This window comes from Acanthopagrus latus, chromosome 4, assembly GCF_904848185.1.
Source record: "Acanthopagrus latus isolate v.2019 chromosome 4, fAcaLat1.1, whole genome shotgun sequence".
NCBI lineage: Eukaryota > Metazoa > Chordata > Actinopteri > Spariformes > Sparidae > Acanthopagrus > Acanthopagrus latus.
The window spans coordinates 33,893,609-33,917,015 of NC_051042.1; the positions used below are offsets into that span (position 1 = coordinate 33,893,609).

The 23,407-nt window shown below is 40.4% G+C and overlaps 3 protein-coding genes across 5 annotated transcripts; all 3 read right to left on the reverse strand.

Moving 5' to 3' along the window:
- Positions 1-824: 824 nt before the first annotated feature.
- Positions 825-2,505, reverse strand: LOC119018702 (eotaxin-like). Its single transcript, XM_037096566.1, has 3 exons — positions 1,844-2,505; positions 1,610-1,733; positions 825-992 (listed from the first exon to the last, which is right to left on the reverse strand). Exons 1-3 carry the CDS (start codon positions 1,905-1,907, stop codon positions 851-853), a joined length of 330 nt encoding a protein of 109 aa, XP_036952461.1. The 5' UTR covers positions 1,908-2,505; the 3' UTR covers positions 825-850.
- A 1,784-nt stretch (positions 2,506-4,289) lies between these two features.
- Positions 4,290-7,164, reverse strand: LOC119017612 (G2/mitotic-specific cyclin-B2-like). 2 transcript variants are annotated; one of them, XM_037094377.1, is made up of 8 exons: positions 7,003-7,164; positions 6,686-6,796; positions 6,140-6,427; positions 5,902-6,060; positions 5,585-5,821; positions 5,108-5,248; positions 4,916-5,026; positions 4,290-4,838 (listed from the first exon to the last, which is right to left on the reverse strand). In XM_037094377.1, the coding sequence occupies exons 1-8, from the start codon at positions 7,027-7,029 to the stop codon at positions 4,731-4,733; spliced, it is 1,182 nt and encodes a 393-aa protein (XP_036950272.1). In that variant the 5' UTR covers positions 7,030-7,164; the 3' UTR covers positions 4,290-4,730. The 2 variants fall into 2 exon arrangements, with proteins under 2 accessions (XP_036950272.1, XP_036950271.1); XM_037094376.1 differs by having other exon boundaries at positions 6,686-6,799.
- A 449-nt stretch (positions 7,165-7,613) lies between these two features.
- On the reverse strand, positions 7,614-23,282 carry cars1 (cysteinyl-tRNA synthetase 1). 2 transcript variants are annotated; one of them, XM_037094372.1, is made up of 23 exons: positions 23,125-23,282; positions 19,709-19,936; positions 17,643-17,734; positions 17,033-17,121; positions 16,843-16,939; positions 16,497-16,595; positions 15,944-16,093; positions 15,399-15,539; positions 15,091-15,179; positions 14,861-14,982; positions 14,560-14,672; positions 14,330-14,458; positions 14,008-14,137; positions 13,682-13,785; positions 13,486-13,583; positions 13,159-13,348; positions 12,031-12,099; positions 11,360-11,441; positions 11,190-11,270; positions 11,028-11,095; positions 10,821-10,880; positions 10,642-10,725; positions 7,614-10,525 (listed from the first exon to the last, which is right to left on the reverse strand). In XM_037094372.1, the coding sequence occupies exons 1-23, from the start codon at positions 23,144-23,146 to the stop codon at positions 10,397-10,399; spliced, it is 2,466 nt and encodes an 821-aa protein (XP_036950267.1). In that variant the 5' UTR covers positions 23,147-23,282; the 3' UTR covers positions 7,614-10,396. The 2 variants fall into 2 exon arrangements, with proteins under 2 accessions (XP_036950267.1, XP_036950269.1); XM_037094374.1 differs by lacking the exon at positions 19,709-19,936.
- Positions 23,283-23,407: the final 125 nt, after the last annotated feature.

A 23,407-nucleotide genomic window follows, 5' to 3' on the forward strand; every position in this document is an offset into this window, starting at 1 on the left:
TCAACTCCATCACATTTATTCAAAGGTGCAATATGTAAGAATTTTAGTTAAATGTCTAACAAAAATAACTCAAATCATCAGCAGACTGAAGAAATACCAGTGTTGACATCACGTCAAACGCGTCTTTATGTTGTGCTGCACAGATATCTAGCATGCTAACCAGTTAGCCTCAGCCCTGACAGCCTCCCAGCAGTCCAGACATCCTGTTAGCAGCGTAAACACCAACTCTCTGGCTAGCTTTCACCAATTTTTACACATCGCTCCTTTAATAACTTTATTTACTTTGCAGATTACACACTGTATCAGAGCCGCAGCACACATTGCTAATTTATTTTGATGGCAATCAGATTTTTTTTGTTTTATAAAGAAGAAGAAGAAGAAGAAAGAAAGAAAGCCCTGAAGGACTAAGATCTTTCTTTATCATCTCATGTATTTCTAACACTGACGTGTCTGCAGCCAGCTGATTCCAGTGACCCTCACTGAGATACAGCAGCAAACACATTGATGTAGAGAATGAACAGTTTCACTGGAACAACTGAAGGACTTCCAGAGGTTAAGTTTCAGTTACTCTTCATCCAGCTAACCGGTCCGGTCTGGTTTCCCTCATGAGGAAACTATAAAGACGACACAGTGACGTCGTCTCCTGACTTCATCATCGTAGAGCTGCTCCTGTTTATCAGCAGCTCACAGAACTGAACCAGAACCACGAGATCTGTTTTAATAAAGACTGCTCCATCATTCCACCCAGCCTTGCCTCCACAGAATTCTTTTATCAACATACTCGCCGACACCTTTGACAAAGAGAGCCCAGACACTGAGCAGATAAAGGAGCATTGTCCAGTTTCCTGCTCTAGTTTCTACACAGTGAGGAGCTGAGACGAGCAGATGGCGACTTCTTGTTGGCCGTCGACTTTTCAAAGTATGCCAGGAGTTTCTTCACCCAGGCCGAGTTTCCATCCAGACAAAACTTCCTCCCACACACAGTTGTGAGTCTGTAACAAACACACATGCATTTCTCCCATGAATCACCTGACGACCCCCAGATGTGACACATGTGATTGAACTGCAGTGAGAACTTTAAAACTCTAAAAATCTCTCTAAAAAGTGTTATTCAGTTTAGTTTTTGGAATTACACTTGACATGTGGATTCAACGTCTACTGTTGTAATTTTTTTAAGGATATTTGTTTCCATAATTAAGGGAAAATCTGTAAACAGAAGAAAAACAATGTAAAATGACAGATTATTTTTTAAAGTGTTATTTTGACAGTCGACCTGCAGGACTGCATGTAGAATCACTGAACAGCTCCCCCTTGTGGAGAGTCTTCAAACTACTACAGATCATTTATTACTGAATTATTACTCAATAAAAATATAACTGTTATATCCTGTTATCTTATTAACATTTGTATCCTTTTGTCTGATAATTAGAGATTCTGTTACTTTACTTGAGTATTTTGAGTAAAATGTGACATTGTGCTTTTATTACCTTATACTGAACTCTCATCTCGTTCCACCAGCATGGAGTGAGCAGATGATGACTGTTCCTTCTTCCTCTCATTAATTAATAAGTTCTTCAGTTTAAAATCAATAATCAATGTTTATACTCACATGATTGATGAGCGGAGACACTTGCTGTGGCTCCTCTCTACGTCCCGGATCATTTGTATGGGAACAGGAACATGTCGCACGTTTGGACAGCAGGATCGTTTTATGGACGCTGGTCCAACCGGACCTGTGAACACACACATGAACACACATGAACACACACATGAACACACACATTTAACACTCAGGCTGCAGTTTGGATTGAGGCTCTCAGAGAATCAGAGCAGAGTGACTCACCGGCAGAGTTGTGATGCAGGAGGCCGATCAGAGCGAGCAGAGCGAAGGTCAGCAGAGTCTTCATGTTTCTGACAGAGACAGACCAGCTTCTGTTTGAAGGAAGGACTTTAATCTGCAGCTGATCTGAGGTCAGAGCTGATCTGAGTCCAGAGCTGATCTGAGTCCAGAGCTGATCTGAGTCCAGAGCTGATCTGAGCTGCTTTTATACTCACATCAGCTCTGTTCTCAGTATCTCAGCTTCCTCTCTGTTTCCTGCTTCTCTCTTTTTTCTGCTCACTCAGGGTTTTTCTGCTCTACGGAGAAACTAGTTAAAGTACTTTCAGTGGTACTTGATTACATTCTCAGGATTTCGATGCCAACACTGTAACAACCCAACGTGTGTCTATTTAACATCCTGGGACTGAGACTCAACAATCTACTGTCTTTGTGGTGCGTTCAGGAACAGCTGGGACAAATCCTACTGATTCTACCTTCAATATTAATAATCTGCCAACTCTCAAATACTTAAACATCAAAAATGCCTGTTAAATATATTTCTTTGACTTCTTTTGATGGTCACTCAACCAGCTGCACAAGAGGGAGCAGAGGAACCTGAACAGAACCTGAACAGAACAGCGGTTCTGGCTGACAGTCTGGACGAGGTCAGTGGGGCAGGCAGACAGGTGTCGTTCCCACCTGTCTTAAGACTTCACACAGGGGGCGTGGTCACACCGGAGTCTCTCCACACCTGCACACAGGTGATCTGAATCCACTGTTAATCATGTTTGCACAGAAGTGGCTGATAGAAATGTTCTTCAGAGGGACACGTGAAGGATCATCAGGCACAAAACACCATCGAACATCTGAACTACAACATCAGCTACTTTAACTTGTTCATTAAGTTGTTTTAGCTCCAGTGTTTGCTGCACTTTGTCACTCTGGTTGTGTCAGTAACATTAACGTTCATATTATTTATGATGTCATTTAGTTTTTGAATGTAATCTTAAATCACAAATGTTTTCGATCCTCTTTGACTCCATTAAAACGTGAGTTCAGTGCAGAGACACGAGGCAGCAGACAGACAGGAAGTACATTATCACATGTTTAATAACTGAAACGATGATGAAATAGTTTTCCTCACTGAATATTATTTCATGATGAGAATAATAACATTTGGTTTCATGTAATTTAATGTCAAGTAGCTGCAGCACTACAAGCTGCATCATCAGCAGAATTAAATATAAGAGTTGTTTTTACTGATGCTGGGAGCTGATTGGTCAACATGATCTGAGTCTCACTTCCTCTTTTGTTTCTCCCAGAAACAGCAGAGCAGAGTTTCTATGAACAAACAGTCACGTTAAAAATAAAAACACTTCTGACTTCATTATTCTCATCATTAAATAGTTTCTAATGAGGAAAACCACCGTCTGCCTCACGCTGGTCGACACATCTCCTTGCTGGTGTTCTGACAGAGTGTGAGAGCAAAATAACTCAAAATACTGATTCACATAAACCACAACGTGTTCAGTGTCACAACTCTCAGTTTTGAAACAACAACATAATTCATGGGAACAGACGAGGAAGTGAAACACAAAGATTTCTGTTTATTCACATCAACTTCAGCCAGTGAACTCATCACTGCTAACAGGATGATGTTGCACAAGTCTGTCCTCCAGCAGAAGTTCAGATGCTGAACAGAACTGAACCAGAACCAGCTCTGCTCTCACAGAACTGCAGTCGTCAACATGAGCAGATTTATTTCTGAGCCCAGTTGGTTCCATGTTGGTGCTGATGAGACGACGCAGTTCACTGAGCGCGTTTACACAAAACTACACGAGGTTTAAACTTTAATAACAAACTGAGACTTTATTGACGTGACAAACATGTGTGATCCATGACACAATTAAACAGGATTAATAAAAGATTTGTCTCTTCATTTACATAGTTATTCTGAATTAAGGTCTCATGAGGTCGTGACTTCAGAGAGACGTCTGTAAGACACTTTTCACTGCAAAGAAACTAAATGATTTTTGGATCCTTGGAGGTTTTACTTTCCTTCATCCAAAAAATGTATATAAAATGTTGTGATCTCAATTCAAAGCAGTTTTTAAACTAGTGACTATTCTGTATAATTTTCAGTATGAACATGTTAAAAAGGCTTCATCACAAAGTGAAGTTCAGATACAAAGAACTAAATCTTCATGTAGACAAATTTAGCAGTGCTGAGTGCTGGTGAACAAGATGATACATGACCATGAATCAATTAATGAGCAGGTTATCATGGTCGAGGCTTGTTTGATGAGAACACAAAAGCCATCTGGACCACGCAAACGTTTACACACACACACCAGATGGAGACAATTATATTTGAAAGTGATGAAGTAAAATGTATTAAAACTTTACTTTTACAAAACTGCACTTCATGCAAATAAGTTCTCAGGTAAAGATCAGCAGGAACTTATAAAACTCAGAGTATTTGAAGTGTTTTATTTAGCTTTATGGACAAAAGTAGACACAAGTCAGAGATCAAATCAATGTACACCATAAATGCAAATTAGGCACAATGTAAACAAGATTCAACTAAAGCACAGAACAAAACATAATATTTAAGACAAACAAAAATAAGGCACATGTCCCGAAAAAGACTAAAGCTGAAATAAAACCATGTAGTGAGAAAATCTTCGAACTTTAGAGAATTTACTAAGAACTTCGTTGCAAACAACTTCTGACTGGAAGCTGTACAAATGTCTCCACGCCGGCGCATCAAACACGAACGATTAAAAGCAACAAACCACAAAGCTTGAATCAAAAATTATAAAAACATTTTATTAAAAACTAGTCAAGTTTCTCCACAGTGATCTAAAAATAAAGTGCAAGTGAAACATCCTCTGGTGAAAGTTAGTTAGCTTCAGGGATTGTTGAGCAGAGCAGCCATGTTCTTGACGATGGACGACTGCAGCTGAGGGATGAGGCTGATCTTCATCAGCTTGCTGCTCGAGTACTTTCTCTTCACAGCCTGCAGAGGAAGAAAGGTTTGAATTTGTGTTCAAATCAAAAATCTGAAGTCATTGTCCTTTTAGTCAAACCCCTCACCTGGAACTTTGTCCTCCCCTCGTTCACCATCACAATGTTTTTGGCGATGTGCTGCATGATGGGCTTCAGATGGGCCTCGTCGTAGGTCGAGTAGTGCTGCTGTGTGGCAGACTGAGACGAGACGGAACAGTTAGAAACTAACGAGACAAAAATACAGCCATGAATCCAGCCGCTTCAAGTCCAGCAACTCACCCACGGCAGTCCTTCGAGCAGCAGCTGGGAGAGACACAGGGCGGCAGCAGCGATCTCAGAGGGCCGATAGTGAACCATGTTGTAGTCGATGAGGGTCAACTCCATCAGATACTTGGCCAGAGTGTGTCTCTCTACATCAGACTGAGACAAACACACCACTGTTGGTCATTTTCACACAGAAAAGTCAGATACGCTTGTGAGCACGTTAGTCTGCAGTCCTGATATCATAGCCTGAGCAGCACTAATGTGACAGCAGTGGTACTGCTGTATAAAAATACACAGCATGCTGGACAATAAAACCTGTGTGGTTTGGAAAGATAGTCCAATGTTCATTTCCTCCTTTCATCATTTCACAGACATTACAACTGGCACCACTGAAGCATCTTGCAGTTTAGGCTTCAAGTAAAGTCAGAAGCTGAGTCTCAGTTAACACAAAAAAACCTGATCATTTCCTAACAAATTCATGCCACAACTCACATCGGCCACCTTGGAAGCCCGTCTGAGGAAGTGTAGAGGAAGAGGACGTCCGAGCTCAAAGTTGAGGGTCTTCAGGACCACCTGCTCCATCTCCAGAATCTGAGCCTTTGTAAAGGCGTTGTCAGTGATGTAGGCGAAGTCTCCGACCTCTGGCGCGTACATCTCCTCGTATTTACAGGCCACCAGCATGGCGGTCACACCGACGAGCTGCAGCTTCCTGCGAGAGACCGGCTGGACCTGCAGCACAGAGGGAAGGTTTTCACACAGCTCACAAAACCCAAAGACAGAAAAAGCAAAACTACCGAGGCCGTTCTCACCTGGAGGAATCGATCCAGGACTGCAACTGTGAGGTACAGAGTCTCCTGCAGCAGCTGGAACCTGGAGTGAACCTGGACCAGCCAGTCGATCAGAAGCGCTCGCATGCGTTCAGTGATCTCGTAACCCTGCATGTAGTTGGCTCGTACAGCCTGCTGCTCCTGTGGAGGCAGACGGCCATGAGAACAAAGTACAACACCAAGCAGAGCGACAGTCTGAACGACGGAGGGGATGAACTACCTCCAGCACGTGGAGATATTTATAGATGTCTTTGACGTATTGTGAGCAGAGCTGCGGCTGGTCTGCGTCCTGCTCGTCCACGTCCTGCACGGTGAGCAGCGTCTCAGAGAAAGCCTGGCACAGCGCCTCCTCCTCCTTCATGGACACGTCAGCCGACTCCTCTGAGACGGAGGGGAGAGGGTCTGCAGGAGCTGGGACCTGGACTACTGGATGCACCACCGGGACCGAGATGGGTCGAGTGTTCTGGGCACAAGACGGTTTGGATGATGCTTTGGCTCGTCCGGGCCTCTGAGGAAACACGGCAGGAGTGAACATTCAACATTACACATGTAAACTGAAAATACAGAGAAAACATGAACATTCATGTTCCTCTGCAGTCTCCACTCTTCTGGAGGAAACAAGGTTTTTGGCTTCATGCACAAGTGTCCACATACTTTGGGCCACACATTTCTGCATGAGTCCTGAGTGTGTTGTGTTCTTCAGTGATTCACAGCGCTGAGAACAGGTGAGACATGACAGCAGCTGTCCTGTTGCTCCTCAGCTCACCTTCGTGTTGACTGCTGCTGCAGTGTAGTTGGTGATCTCTCCCAGAGCAGCTCTCCTCGGACCTGCTGCGGTGGATTTAACCATCTTCACCGGGTTCTCTGCGGCTGGAAGCTGCTAAAAGACAACGACACCAAACTTTAAACCCTCAGAGAAGCTTGAGAAATGTTATCTGGTGTAAAGAGTCGTTATAAAAACCACAGGCGAACAAAACGCCGAGCGAGAAGCTGGCGGAGATGTTAGCTAACGATGTTAGCTGGCGAAGCTAACTTTAGCAGGCAGCTAACGCAGTGACAGTGAAATAACTTCAGTTTACTCACCACACCGAGAACTTCCAAAGACGACATGCTGAACTTCGACAGCAACGAGTCCAAACTGCGACTCAAAGAAACGACGCGGAGATTTATTCAGCGAGCAGCTCAGTTTAGCGACCAGATCCGAGAGCAGCGATGAGTCAGTGCAGGTAAACAACACGGAGACCAGCAGCTTTCAAATAGCGCTCCGTCACATCTGATTGGCTGCAGCGCTGCAGGGACGCTCCTGATTGGCTGACAGGCGTGGGGTTAAAAGTTCAATTTACGGACTTTAAAGTCGAATAATTATAATAAAATATATTATTATTATTATAACATGGTGATAAAAAGTCTATGATTATTTGTATTACTGTTATTATTCTTTGATTTTATAATTAATTAAATACATTTTCAGGAGTATCCACCATGTTTATTTTTTCCACTGTTTAAATAATAAACATATAAACATTTCTATATTTATGGGTTCATCTTTTGCATGCATATGAGCTGTGACATTGGAACACACAAAGCCTGCCTGTGCTAATTAGCCATTAGATGATGTTAGAAAAACGCACATGCCTTTCTTTTAAATCTAGATGAACAAGTAAAATGTTCAAGAAAATGTATGTCAGGAAGCAGTCTTTGTAAATTCTTTTAATAGCTCATGATATAACCATTGCATGAAATTTGTTTTGTCTGTTATGATTGAAAAACACGCAAAGAAAGAAAATAAATCAGCCAAAAGTCTAAGACTAAAATCAAACTGTTTTGAAATTCAAATCTGAAAGTTCTCAACACTTGCTTTCCTCTTTAAATCCAGGATTTAAAATCGCAGTCACACATTTACCTCCCAAAACTTCCCAAAACCACCACAAAATGTACTTTATTACATATTTTATTAGAAACAGACATGTGAATCTATGTATCTCTATTGAAAACTGGAAATATGGCAAATTCAGCCACTTTCAAATTCTGTAAGAGCTCAAAATTGTCAAGTTTTTGGAGGAAATCCGGTCAAAATTACACACAACAAAGCTTAGTTGCTTTATCTAATATAAAATAATCAGTATTTCCATCAACACCTGTTCAGTTCACACCTGTTTCCTGGTGACATATTTCTGTTATCACATTTTTGCCTTCATCTATAAAATGCAGAAGTAGTTTCCAGCTTTCAGAACAAGCTGCTTTATTGATTATAAGAAACATCATACATACAATACGTATGTATGTATGTATGTATGTATGTTTTCCATTAACTAGGCCACTAAACACACAGCTCACTGTTTCCAGTATGAAATCATCATTCATCCATATATTTATCTGTTATATTATTGCAGAAATTAAATTATCTTGTCACCAGGTTGTTTAAGATAAAAGTCGACATCTGGAGTTCACAATGATGACCAGTTTTATTTCTTTAAAAGAAACCAGTTTGGAGTATCTTCCGATCTGAAAGCCTTACGGCAGCTGTGTCCTAACAAGCCATGACATTAAATACATCAACTGTACAAAAATACATGATCCTAATGGACGGTTGCATTATAAAAAGCTCCTCTTCCTGTAGAAACACCACATCAACAGAGGATTTAAGCAGTTTTATTTTCCCAGTGTGATGAGAAAGCAGCCGAGCAGATTTAAAGGAGATGTCGGGTCATTTTCTATATTTTAATGATCATCAACAAATCCCATGAAAAGACAAAAACCAACAATGATGCTTGTGTGATTTGTGTTGACTCAACTAGAGCACCAAATGTGTGTTAATCCACCTCTGAAAATAGTCCCTGAGAAATGCACTATTTCCTCCTGTTTGAGTAACTTCTGTTAAAAACTACAGTGAGCAACTGTTACTGAACCTTTTTATTTACTTTAGGTCAAACTTCATATCGTGCGAGCTGTTTTGTAAAGTAACGTCTCTGAGAGACTCAGAGACAACATATCCTGATTCTGGTCTTTCACAGGATTTGATGAAAACCACAAAAATACAGAATATAACCAGCCTCATCCTTTACGATTGTATAAATCTAGTAAAACTTGAATGAGAAGTGATTAAAAAAAAAAAACACTAAAAATTGATGAAAATGTGTTGAAAATAGTCTTAATTACCTAAAATGTTCCAGACACACATACAACATTCATACAGTAAACATCAGTGGAATGAAGCAGAGAATCTGATAATCGATTTGCAGTTTTGCAAAAGTCTCGGAGTACAACAGTTTAACCCAACTGAAAGTGATTATTATAAAAAGTTCATGATACTTTTATCCAGTTGCTAATCTAATGGCTGCTTGAAGTCATATATTCCTGAAAACAACAAACAAAAAAAGAAACATCACTGAAATGTGATGTGAATGTGATTTTAAATTGAATATTTTGGGGTTTTAGACTGTCGGTCGAATAAAACAAGCACCCTGAACACATCTGTGTTGTGACAAATTATAACTTGAATTTTTCATTATTTTATAACAGCTCTAGTTTGTAGGATTTACTGGCATCTAGCAGCATTTTGAAGATTGCAACCAACTGAACACCCCTCGTCTCACCCTCGCCTACAGTGCTCACTAAAAACACCAAAAACACTAAAGTTGCTCCCTACAGCTGTTCGGTTCGTCTGTTCTGAGCTACTGTAGAAACATGGCCGACTCTCTGTAGATCTAACAAGCTCCTTCTAAAGTAGCTAAAACACAACTAATCTCAGTTAATCATGAGTATTATCTTCTATTTGTGCCAGAAGATCCTCCTAATTGATGTTTCGTTGAAATGACCTGCAGAATAACTGATGGGGATGAACGTTAGCTGCAGCCCTCCGGTGCCTTCAGCCAATCTGATCTCTAAATCTGGTTACAGACAGCTGACGGATCACAGGAAAAACCAGAATGAGTTCAGAAACAGAACAAAACGCAGACGTGTTCATGCATTTGTGAATCAAGTTCAGTCAAAACATCTGAACAACACGTGAGGAAATGTTTGATGGTGTTTATCCCTCCAGGAGAGTTCAGAGACTCTTTAATCTGTAATTAATTTTAAACTCACACGTGATCCTTCAACCGACTGGCATTATGACAGAGTTTCAATCAAAAACATGATTCATGTAGAAAACCCGTGGAGACGCTGCTAGCAGAGCGCTAACAGAGACTCCGGAGCTCCCATCATGAAACCTCCTCAGTTACTGTTTGTGTTGTTGTGGAGACCCAAACAGAGCAAACAGGAAGTCTCCTGCACTCTCTTATTTTAACAGTCATTCTGAAATTCACCTTGAATAAAATTAATCTTTTGGAAGTTTGATTTTTGTTGTTTTCTGATCCGAAACAGATAATCAGGAGACAAACGATGACCCAGCTTCTCTGGCCTTAACATTTATTCTGCGGTACTCTGTAGGGTGGATGGTTTGGACAATTGGTAAAAAAACAAAACAAACACACACTCAGTTGCCGTTTTGGTTCATCTGAAGATACTCATTGTGTAGTTTCTCCTGGGCCTCGTACAGCTTACGCAGCTTCTTGGCCTGACCTTTGCTCAGCTCCTTCCCTTCAGCATCGTGAGTGGGGAAACCCTGTGACAGCAACAAACAACAGGAACATTCATCTCAGCAAAAGAAAAAAAATCTAAATCAACACACGTTTGGGCGTAAAGGAGAAATAAAATGAGTGAAAAGTACGTGAGATTTACCGTTTCATCAAATTGGGAGTACTTGTCAGCTTCTTTGCGAAACATTTCACATGGAGGGACCTTCATCTTCGCTAGTTTAGCCATCTGAAGAGGAAAAGAGGAGAGTGAGTGAACGTCTTCATCGTCTGAGAAACAGAAGAAGAGGACGAATCGTCTCTACGTGGAAACATGTGATCGACCTCTTGTTCTTGCTTCTTCCTGGCAGCTTCTTCCTTTTTCTTTTTCTTCTCTTCTTCCATCTGAGAAAGAAGAAAACAAAAGTTACAGATACTTTTTATATTAGAAATGAGCAAAGAAAAAGAACACAGAGCTTCTTCACTGGGCCGAGTTTATGTAGCTTTTATAACAGAAGTGACAGCTTTCCTCCTCCTGCTCCTCCTCCTCACCTTCATCTTCTCCTCTCGCTCCTTCAGTAATGTCTCCTTGTCCACCAGCTTCACCACAGTGGGCAGACCTGTAAACACATCACATTGTGTCATCAAGAGCTTAAGAATTTATTTTCCTGAAACAAAACATATTATAACAACAGAATATTGAGATTTTGTTACCTTCATGATCTTCCAGTCGGACTCCCAGCTCTGGTAATGTCTCGTCACGGACAACATCACACAGCTGCAGCAGCTCCATCACTACATAAGATTGAAATGAGGATGAAGTGTTACCGTAACATTAAATGGAAAACATCATTGACAGCGTTATTATTAGCACCACTTCTTACCCTTCTGCTCTCGGGCGATTTTGCGGACTCCCTCTCTGAACTCCGACAGCACAGACAGGTACGGCATCACCGTGCTCTCCAGCTGAGAAACAACACCACCAATATTTCACTGCGTGTGATTTAAATAACCAGATTAAAAATGTAAATCTGAGCATGAAGCATTTCCTGTCTGTGACTGCAGGTTTTAATTAAGAGCAATTTACTTTGTCCAGAAATGTTATAAATACACATTTATGCCTCGTCTGAATGTGAACAGACATGTTTGAAAACACAGACTTTATATTTTTCATCACTAAAACACAGGTAATGTTAAAAAGTACAATAAGCTCTCTACACATGGACAAAATGTTCTTCTTAGTTATTTGTTGTATGATTGATGAGACTTCATCGCCAACTACTGGCCCAACATGATTGTCTGGGAAAGTTCATGTATTCTCATGTTGACAAAAGTTGATGTGGAGAGGATTTTATTTTTAACAAATATCAGGTTTGAATAATACAGTGTATGTGTTGATGTGGACGTCAGAGTTTATGTTAGCAAGGAAAAATGATGCCAAAAAATGAACTCATCTGAATTAGTACAGGACATTTTCAACATGACACACGTGTGTGTTTGATGTGAAGTCGAGAGACAAAAACAGTGAAAACACAGAAATCGTCTCTTTACTTACGTCAACGTTCTGACTTTGACCTCCCACTGGGAAACCGATGGACGCTGATTCTTCAATGGCACCAAATATCTACAAGACAACAGACACACATCACAATACAGTCACTGCTCATATAAAACATTACAGTTACAGGTGGCGGGGTCCGCCATATAAAAACAAAGTAAAACAGTATAAATTGTGTTGTCCTTTAAGGTCAGTTTAGTTTGTTTAGCTTCAGCTTCTTAAAGGAGCGCTGCTTTAATTTATTTATCTTATTTTTCAGTCAAGTTCAGAAGTGTCCGGCTTACGCTGCCACCTAGTGGCGGCTACATGATCTGCTCCCAGTGTGGCAACAATAAAGACTTCAAGACATATTTTATACCGAGTGACATGACTAAATGGAAACGTCTAACAGGTTCTTTACAGCCCCTGCAAACATACCAACACTGCAACTAAAGATAATTTTCATTATCGATTAATCTGGGGATCAATTTTAATTATATATGTGGATTATTTATTTACTCTGTAATGAAAAAAAGAGGAAAATGCTCTTCACAGTTTCCATTGAAGGAATCTACTCAACTACAAGTTCGATGTACTTTCAATGTTCTAGTAGTTTATATTTCCACGGCTTTAGTCACTTTGTAGATTACAAAGAAGTGCATTTCTTCATGAATAAATGTTTCAAGCCTTTCATGTTCACCAAAGTAATATTGTAAAAAAATATCATTACTTTTAGGTACTTTCTTTTTACAACACTGACATTTTTTTTTTTTTTACAAAATCAGATGTCTTCAAATCACTTGTTTGTCCAACGAACAATCCAAAACCCAAAGACTCTTCATCTACTGTCAGAAAGGACCATAAAAGAAGCAAATCCTCGCTGGAACCAGACAATGTTTCACTTCTTTGCTTGAAAAAGTTTGACATAGTTTGTAATTACTTTTCTTTTGGTGGACTGCAGCTTTAATACGGACAGTGGGTCATCCTAATTTCTGTTATCCTCATCATACATACAACATCACAGCCAGGAGAACGTGTGTGTGGTGAGAAGTTGCTCTTTCACTTTCACCAGTATTACGCACAGAAGCACTCGACAGTCTGCGGCGATGGACAGGATCTAATAGAGCAGTTAAAACTTCTGCTGACCTTCAGCATGTTGGTGAGATACACAGCGATGCTCTCCACCAGCAGGCGGTTGGGTCTCAGCTTGGCGTTCTTCCTGCTGGCGATGTAGCTGTTGCTCTGGCCGACCAGAACTCTCATCTCCTCCATGACGGTGCGAGTGTCCACGTTGTCACACAGAGCCTCGTGGATGGCAAACTTCCTGTCGTAGAAACTACACAACACCAGACACCATTAGCTTTTTGTGGACAATGTGACTGTTACAAATCAGACAAAATCTACTTAGAATTCAGGTGGTTTATCTGCTCCAACTCCATGTTTAATCCATCGCTCTCATTTTCACACCCTTACCTGCTGTTGAGCTCCATCTCCTCCACCTCCCACTTCTCAAACCGACCGGTGAGGTCAGTGGGAGAGCGCAGGATGTCTTTCACATTCAGGAAGAACTCCTGTGAGACAAGAAGGAAACAAAACAGCAGATTATTTAAAAAGAAACACAGACAAACCTCAAGAATTATACCAAACTATCTGTCACAGCATCACCTACATTCATGAACCTCTCGTACTGGACGGCTGACTCCATCGTGTTGGAGGAGTAGTCCAGGGTGTCTTTCCAGGAATGCATCAAGAAAGCCAGGCGGAGCTGACGAGCTGCAGGACGATGCAAAGACGACAACAGTTAAACTCGCAACTATGACTGATGAATTACTGAGTTTTGACGGAGTGTTTCTAGCTTTTATAGCACTGGTTTAGTCGTGCGGGACGTCCACGTGTTTGTGATGTAAATCAGCTCATGTGACACTACTCAGCCTAGGTAGAATTATTCCACGTCTCTACAGCATTGATGAGATCCGGCTGAAGCAGGCGAGTCACCTGTGTTCTTTGCCAAAGCGTCTTTAATTGTGATGAAGTTCTTCAGAGATTTGGACATCTTGCAGCCGGCGATCGTCAGGTGACCGGTGTGGAGGAAGTATCGGACCCAGTAATCGTTCTCAAAGAAAGCCTGCGGAGAAGAAGAACCAGCGGTGGTCATCATCTGGATTTTACGTTCTTAATGACTTTAAATAAACTACAGTTAATGGTTGTTTTGTGACTTGCTGCCTCCACGTCTCAAACTCTGGCTGGTGAAAATCCTTTAAGACAAACAAGAACACAATATTGTATTAAGTGACGAAGACAGACTTTGAATTCGTACCTCAGCCTGAGCCAACTCGTTGTCGTGATGGGGGAATCGGAGATCGAACCCTCCACCGTGGATGTCCATGGACTCACCCAGGACAGATCCGGCCATGGCTGAACATTCAATGTGCCAGCCAGGCCGTCCCTGTTAGAGCATTTAACAAATCACGTTGAGAACTTCCTTAAATTGAACTTCTACATAAATATTCCTCTTTCTATCATCCTGTGGTGAAGTTCAGGTCTCACCTTCCCCCAGGGAGAGTCCCATGAAGGCTCTCCAGGCTTGGAGGCTTTCCACAGCGCAAAATCATTGGGAGACTTTTTCTCACTTAATCTGTCAGCAGAGATGCTCAGGTCACCTATGAGCACAGACAGGACACACCGCAGGGTAAAAACAATGAATACATAAAAACCCCTGAGTGCAGCATCCAGGATGGTTTTACTTCTCTACACACTAAAACGTAATCCATCAGTAAAATCATCCTGCCTGGAGGGGTCTCGGCTTAGAACGAAGTAAAACAGGTCGTTGAAATGTATAAAAACGAACCTTCTCCCTCTTGTAAAGCTTTCTGATCCCCGACAGCCTCTGGCACCAGTTTAGCGTACGAGTGCTGTGGACTGCCATCAAACTTCGAGGTGTTGAAGTACACAGAACCGTTTGACTCGTACCTGTCAACACCAGGAACACAACAGAAAGAAGATGATTTAAAGTCTCCTGCTGTTACTGACAGTGTGGCTGTAACATGAATGAAAACACTGCTTCAGTTTCTTCCTCACCCGTAACCGTTCGCAACAATCTTCTTCACAAAGTCGACAATCTCAGGGACGTATTCACTGACTCGAGTGAGGACGTCTGGAGGAAGAACCTGACGGCAAAAACAACAATAGAACATTAGTAATGTATTGTAAGAGTTACTTCAATACAATTACTGTATAAACAAACACAAAGCATGGAATCACAGCTGAAAAACATGTTTTTTAAAGTATAATATACACTAACAAATATAGAGGGAAGTGTTTTATCCTCCTCTTTAGCTGCTTCCTGTTGTTATTTGTGTCGGTCGCTCGGTTTTCCTTCCACTTACGTTCAGGTCGTCCATGTCTTTGTGATATTCTCCCTCCCAGTATTTCGGCAGAGTGGAGAAGATTGAATTCTCCGTGACTTCACTTCCAAACTGTTTGTCCAACCAGTCAGACAACAGGTCCTTGGAGTTCTCCAACAGCGCCTTCAGCACAAAGACGGAACAAATAAAAAGCATTTTTTAAATAAGTAATCAATTTATTTTGTAGTTTTCCATGTCACTGCTTTCACAACGCGTTGACTGAATAAAACTGACAGTAGAAATATAAATCAACCAATTAAAAAGACTGAAAATTTTATGAGATTTCATGTATTTCAGCCAAAATAAATAAAAAAAGAGATTAATTTCTCTGTGTGACTTTTAAACACTAAATGTGTCAGTGTGTCAGTAACTTCCTTGAGTCAGATTCAGAAAAGAAGATAAATTCTCTGTGCTAAGCCAAGTTAGCTGGCTGCTGGTCGTGGTTGCCTCACATCAATATTACAGAGGAAAACTACGACTCCAGTGTGGATTTACAGTAAGTGAACAGCAGGTCTGCTCAGTCTCACCTGGGCCAGAGGTTGAACCACCTCAGCTGCTGCTCTGCCGTCCATGGCTGCCTGCAGGGGCTGCAGAGCAGCCGTCACTGCAGCATCCAGCCGCTCCAGCATCTGCTTCTTATCTGGATCTGCCGTCGAGGCCAAATGTGCCTGAAAAGGCTGAAAACACCGACATGAAGACACGAGGATTAGAAACATCCAGGTAACCTTTAATGATGTAATCTGATCATCATCATTATTATTGATTTCTGCAGAGTTTTGTCTGATCTGGTTTTTGTTTGTTGTCGTGTTAAATATGTGATCTGACACTTTACTTCTCCACAGGGAAACTCGTCTGTGGTGAACAAGCTGCTGAACTTTTTGTTTTGGCTGCAAGGAACTAAATCTGCAACAATTAATCGGTTCATTGAACAGCTGTCAAATATGAATACTTATCTGTAATTATTCAAACTCTTTTAAACTTAAGAAAAGACACACAGATTAACACAAGCTTGTATCTTGTCTACTGAACGTACAGCTGCTGTCACTATGTATCAGACACTGACTGCAGGTTCGGTCTCACCTCCCGAGCGCTCAGCACATCCTGCAGGATCTGAGCCGCCTGTGGCTTCTTCTCCTTGTACTGCTCCAGAAGGAAGTTCTGCCGAGCCCTCTTAATGATCTGCAAGGAAGAGATAAAAATACACTAAGACCCTACACAAACTGCACTGAACTAGAAACCAATATCACATCTTTAATGTCTCTTAAATGTTTCATTCTGTCTCAACATCAAGACTTTAAATTCAAATCCTTCCAAATACACAAGTGCTGAAGATAAGAGAGAGAGATGTTGCAGTGAGTGTGTGTCCACAAACAAGTTTATTATTCGTCTAATTAAAGACAAAACGAGCCTTTCTTATCGTACTCACTTTGTCATCGATGTCTGTGATGTTCATGCAGTACAGGACGTCATACTTGAAGTAGTCTCTCAGTATCCTCCGCAGAATGTCAAAGGATATGTAGGACCTGCAGGACGGATTATTACATGAAACGACTGAAGAAAACAGCTAAAGGAACAATGGATGAGATTCACATGATGAGGAGTTTTCACTTGTTTACCTGGCGTGTCCCATGTGTGAGGCATCGTACACTGTTGGTCCGCAGCAGTACCACGTTACTTTATTCCCCTTCTGAGGAACAAACAGCTCCTGAAACAAAAAGAGGACGACGTTAACGAGTTGATCACAGAATAAAACATTGTTTGGTGTCCATCCATCCATCCAAGAGCCAGAAAGAATGAATTCATCTGCTGTCATGGTTGTATTCTACTCTACTCTGACACAGGACGCAGTTTCGAGAGTCTCTGAATTATCTGCGATGTTTCTTCTTCACACACATTTGTGACAGGAGTTAATCTCACATCCTCTGAACTAGAATTACTGCCTCGTGCTTTTATACCTACAAGCAGCAGTCAGGTTGAGGTGCTGATGTCCGACCAGACTCATTTCATTTACAGTATGTAGCAGCGCACTGAGGGAATCTAATATTAAAATATAAATAATTAAATCAACAGGAGGCCTGTGAACTCATCGTGAGTGAATGCAGCATGTTCACAGGTGCTGTTTAAAGAGACGCCCATAAACAGGCGCCCATTAGCTCAGGATGGAAATCTCTTTCCACCAACAACCTGTCAGGGATATTAAATATTAGATATCTGTCTCTGATGTACCTTCGATCTCGTCAGGCTGTTGTAGAGTCGAAGTTGGGGAACTTCTGTTCCTGCTGGTGGAGACCAGGCGGGCTGAACCCGCTTCCCTTTCACTGAAATATTTTTTAAAAAAAGAACAAAATGTATAAAATCATTAGAAAACTGACATTTTTAATAAATGAATTGCATGTTTTTCAATGTTTTCTGCCATCAGACACGATAAACAAAATGATTTTAAAGCCACCATGAGCAGGATTTTAAAATATCTGACTTGGTGGCGTCAACCAGATTCTTAAAAATGTTCTACAGACAACAAGTACAACAATAATAATGAATTTAAATTATTTTGCATGAAATATTTGCACACAGGAGCTTTATGTTTGTTATCACTACACATCTACAGCCTAATACCAAGATATAGAGTTTAGAGTACAGAACGAGAAAAAAAAAACATTAACATTAACACAACATTACTGAGATCTATGGCTGCAAATTTGGATTGTTTTTGATTAATAGTTGATGTTTTCATCTGTAAAATATCAGAAAATAGCAATCAAAAGGCAGTTGTAATTTCCCAGATGGCAAATTTAAGTATTCAAATTGCTCATCTGTCCGACCAACAGTCCAAAACACAAAGAAATTCAATTCACCGTCTCACAAAACAAAGAAAAGCTTAAATTATTCAGATTTGAGAAGCTGGAACCAATTTAATCAGCTGAAAATCTCTGATTTGTTTCAGTTTTAGTGTGATCAAAGTGTATCTACAACCTCCAAGTCTGTAAAGTCTGCACTGTCTGTATTACTCTATATATAAGTTATTTTCCTTAAGCTGAACATCCGCCAAAGACACGGAGCATAACTTGTAAATCGAACTAATATATTTGCTTCAAGCTTCAAAACCAGTCAATTAGACAAAGAGAGGGTAACGCAGGTGAACATCAAAATACATTCCTAATATCCATTTTTCTCAACCTGCATCTCAAATATGAACCGAATGTGAAAAGATCTTAACATCAGCAGAATCATTAAAGATTTCCTCTCCTGTAGTGATGAATGTTTTCATTTACTACAAAGTCTTTTGACTGAAGAAGATTTGAACGTCCTCGATGCCATAAAATGTTTTGTTTCTGAACAGAATGTGGAGTTAAAGTGATTCCAGTACACGTATTTAAAGTCTTCAGTATATTTTACCTCTATCATCACTGCCATAAGTTTGTGAGGCTCTGTAAGCACTTAGAAATCGTAATAACTGAGTAAGAAGTTGTGCAGAAGCTAAAAAGGCTTCTGAAGCTGTTCTTTCACTAACGAAGGACTAACGAAGGGCTGAATGAGTTTGAAACAGTTCAGCTATTTCTTTATAATGAATGTTTCTTTGTTTTCTCAGCACAAAAGTGGGAATACACAACAAATTGTTCATTCAAAATCCTGTATCGGTGTAATCTGTGCATGCCGAGTGAGAAAAGATTGAGCTCTAGATAGAGGTTAGTGAGACCAGATCTAATCAGACTGCTCAGGACAGGAGAGGAGAATCTGCTAACTGTTAACCAACAGCGCAGGATCATCTTGTTTTAAAGAAATGCAGCTTCACATGTTCGGTTAAAGAACACGTGTACTTTAAAACCTGGAGACAATAAGCAGTCAGAGCCACAAACTGCATGCGCAAACACCAGCAAATCATGCATTCAAACGTTTCAGGACAAAACTGCGAGACACGACATCTAATTTCCTCCTTCTGTAAACTGTTTGAACATCATGTGTTCTTTGGGAGGATGTGCGTGTTAAACATGTCTGTGGGCAAAACTAACAGGGAGTGTGTTCAGTCCCAGCTGCCATCGTTCTGTTTAAACAGTGATAGACTAACTTTTCTCAGCGTCACTTGTCAGGCGGGCCCACGCTGTGCTGCTACGACACACACGAGAAGACAGATGTCAAACTGAATTCCCTGAAATGCCGGCGACAGAGCTCAGAGTTCATGCATGCGAGTGTTTGCAGAGGTGCAGGTGAGAGGTGCTTTTAGTTTCATGTGCCTCAACATCCAGAGACCCTGATCACATCTCGCCTGTTCATGCCTTCATCTGTCTACTCACTGCTGCTGTCAGGGCTGTCGTCCTGCTGCAGGGCTGCTATGTGTCTGAACCAGCGCAGAGCGTGAACGTGTTGTGGGTCTGGGGGTCTGCGGAGGAGCTTAAAGGCTTTCTGGTCGGCCTGAGAGGGGCTGAACCCAGCCAGGTAGCTGCGTGAGGTTAGGTAGTCATTCAGCGCCGCCGCCAGCGCGGCCTCCTCATTTATCTGTAGCAAGAAGCCAAACTCAAAGGCTGCAGAAACAAGAGGGCAAATATGCGAAAAGAATTACCGACTAAGCTGCAACAGCCTGAGGAAACACTTGCAACAAGCTGGAGAAGGAACACGATCAGGCTCACAGCCAGAAGCAAATATGATCAACAGAAAGTCCAACGCAAACTATAGAACAAAAATGACAACAAAACTAAAATTAACTCCTGAAGTCCTACAAACTAAACAACAAACTCCTGGTGATCAGACGAGCACAGGAACATATTCTGTCTGTGATCTAGTAGCAGATAAAAAATGGAATCCTTTCTAATATTCTCATCTCAATATTGTGTTATTGTAACGTTGATATCTTGTATTACTGGTTACAGCGGTGAACCGTTTTTAAGAAGCTTGTGGTATAAAAACAATGTGTTTATCATACTGTGTAAATTTGCTCATCTATGGTATTAAATTTTATGGGATTCAAGTTATTAAAAAAAAACTAATAATTCAAGTTTATTATCAAGCTTCATGACTGTTTCATGATAACATGAACACCACTATATTTCCTGAGATCACACCATGAAAATCTATTGCATCCATGTTTGTATTAATGCTACATCAGTTAATTTATGAGTTTTCACCTGAACTACATGACATATATTTTAATAACAGATTAATCTTTTACAAGTCAAATTCCAGCTTCTGAAATGTGAATATTTTCTGGTTTATTCACTCCTCTGTGACAGTAAACTTGGGGAAAGAGCCAGACTGTTATATCAGCCGGCTGAGTGAAGTTTACTGTTTCAGTGCACCAAAGTAATTTTAGATATGCTACAGCCTCCATTACATATCTTTGTCACTACTCACATTTGAGGGATCACAACAAAAAAGTGTGTTTATCTGCTGCTAGATGATATCAGATTCTCTTAGTTCCTTATATTTATTCATCGGGCTCTAGTTTTGGACAAAACAAGACTTCTGAGGACAGCATCTTGGGAAATTATAACAAGCAACTGAACAATTAATCAAGAAAATAATAGAAATAACTGAAAATGAAAATAACAGTTGCAGCCCTATTTTGAAAGCAGTGGACTGATGTAATACTGCACCAATAAGTGAGTAAAAGGAGAAGCAGAAATATTGTTATTATAGTACAGATGCTGGATGTTGCAAAAAGTGTGTAACAACAGCAATCATGACATTTTGAGTTACAATTCTCTGTATCCATGTTCAGACACACAAACAAAGTCTTTCCTGTCTGTAACGACACCGTTCACCAAAACTCAGAGTGAAACTGAAACGGACTGGATGAATTTTCCAAGAACACAGAGAAGCTGTCAAATAAAAACTTAAATTTGTTTTTCTCCCTCCACACAGGATGTAAAAAACACTGAGACTGAAAGTGTTGCCATTAAAAGGGGTCTGAGCAGAAAGTGAAAGTCTGAAGATTAAGCAGAGGGAAAAAAAAGAAGAGATGGCACAACTAAAAGAAAATATCTTAACATAAAATCAAGTGAGTGTGATTTGTTGGCATGCATGCAGCTTTGAAAGCAAACGCTCATCGACATGTGAATACAGTGGAGTTAAAATGTGGAGACAACAAAAGCTCCTAAAATCAGACTCAGAGCAGCGACACAGGGAACGCAACACAGACGACAGGCTTTTGTTTTACATACAATGAAAGTGGGCCGGCAAATATATCAATATCATATTATAATCCTGATGTGAGACTACATGTATGGGGTTGGATGGTTATAAGGTAATATGACATATGTGTTGTTGTTTGCTGGTTTTAAAGGCTGTATTACATTAATTGATGTAGTTTCATGAACTTATTTAGGCTGTTCAGCTTGTTCTAATACTGGACTTTAATCACTGAGTCATTAAATCCACATTTCTCAAGATTATTAATCAGAAATGTCATTTTGTCAAAGTATCAACAGTTGTCCCTACAATATTGTCACACATTTATAGTCGTATTGGTCAAAAATATCATGATATTTGATATTGAAACCTACTCCAAGCATATATGAATTGTTTCAAGGACATTTCAAAAAATCTAAATATACATTTTATATTGTGATCCTAAATAAAAACAACAAATTGTTCTGAAAAACCATACTGTCCTACAGAACATGAACATTTCCCAAATTACAAGCATAATCCAGGTTATAGAGGCTTATTAACTTCAATGAAGTCTTTATCAAATTTAATATAATTAAAATACAAAAAGTATTGAACAGGTGAGCAGGATGTCAGGGTGAGCCTGGAAAAGGTGCAGGTTTTTTTAATAGGCTGTACAATAATGATATTAATTATAATACATTAATAGTAATTCAAAGAGGGTCTCAGGTTCTTTTGCACATAGAAGCTTAAATAAAATCTATGTAGACATGAGTGAAACAAGAGAAACCATCAAATGGAAACTTAACGGATCAAACTAGATGATGCAACTCATCAAAACTGAAAGTAGCAACAAACATTACAATGAAATCCATTTAATTTGATCTTAAATGTACATTCTACAAACAAATGACAACCTCCGTACATTATTTTTCTTTTATGTTTCCTGGAAATATCTGCTCAACCAGATGTGAAGGCAAACATTAACCTGTTAGTGATGATGTCATCTGAGCTGCAGCACTTCAGGCAGAATAAAACTAAACTGAATTAATATGATGTCTTTACTTTAGGCTGCTGTAGATGACAGTTCTGTAGTTATATCAGCATGTTGCATTCTATGCTACATATGGTCAGTGTTGAATTTTTTCATTAGCTCAGACAAACGGTCTTTATTAGCTCAGAACAGCCACACGTTTTCTTTGACAGGAACCAAACAACATTCAAAATCCTGAACCATTTATAACACCTGAAATGTTCGTTTTCTTAATAAACTGCTGCTATATGGAATATGTGTGCCAAACTGAAAAGCGTCTTCAATAAATTCAGAACAGCTGTTGAGTCGTATTTGTTGACCTGTGTTGATTTTTCGCTTGATTCCGCTCCATTTACCAGCAGGTTAAATAGCCTGTTTTTCAGAGGGGGTTCGGTACGTCAGTCACTGACCGGTTACCTTTAGCTAAACCACCGCTCTACATAGCTCAAGCTAACGTTAGCTTATTGGCTGTGACAGCTCGTCAAAACACATTAAATGGCGCCATCACATGCGTTAAATGAATTTTCACCTGACGTGTCTATGAGGTGAAAAAACAATAATTCCGCACGGTACCTGGCTCTCCTGAGGTCGACATCGCCACAGTGCTGGATAGTTGGATGCTGATGCAACAATAACGTGTCCGGAAGAAGAACCTGGGCACTAAATGTTAACAGGAACCAATGTGCTGCTCGAACCTGAGAGCGGGGGGGACGGAAATGACCGACGGACCACCTTCGCGGAAGTTGCTTTAGTTTTGAAAAAAACAGGTGCTGGAAGTCGAGAGGTGGTTTAAACTAACTAACTCCTCGCATTAGCTGACATATTGTACAACACAGCGGCTAAATGAAGAGTGTGT

Bases quoted from the DNA above. Each gene is read 5' to 3' on its own strand.
- LOC119018702 (XM_037096566.1), bottom strand. From the start codon at position 1,907: ATGAAGACTCTGCTGACCTTCGCTCTGCTCGCTCTGATCGGCCTCCTG. The intron at 1,734-1,843 runs GTGAGTCACTCT...GTGTGTTCACAG, and splicing joins CCTGCATCACAACTCTGCCG to GTCCGGTTGGACCAGCGTCC. The intron at 993-1,609 runs GTGAGTATAAAC...TGTTTGTTACAG, and splicing joins TGTCTCCGCTCATCAATCAT to ACTCACAACTGTGTGTGGGA.
- LOC119017612 (XM_037094376.1), bottom strand. From the start codon at position 7,029: ATGTCGTCTTTGGAAGTTCTCGGTGTG. The intron at 6,800-7,002 runs GTGAGTAAACTG...GTTGTCTTTTAG, and splicing joins CTTTGGAAGTTCTCGGTGTG to CAGCTTCCAGCCGCAGAGAA. The intron at 5,249-5,584 runs GTGAGTTGTGGC...TGTTTGTCTCAG, and splicing joins GGGCTTCCAAGGTGGCCGAT to TCTGATGTAGAGAGACACAC.
- cars1 (XM_037094372.1), bottom strand. From the start codon at position 23,146: ATGTCGACCTCAGGAGAGCCAG. The intron at 16,940-17,032 runs GTAAACAAGTGA...TCCGTCCTGCAG, and splicing joins TCACACATGGGACACGCCAG to GTCCTACATATCCTTTGACA. The intron at 16,094-16,496 runs GTGAGACCGAAC...CGGTGTTTTCAG, and splicing joins ATGTGCTGAGCGCTCGGGAG to CCTTTTCAGGCACATTTGGC.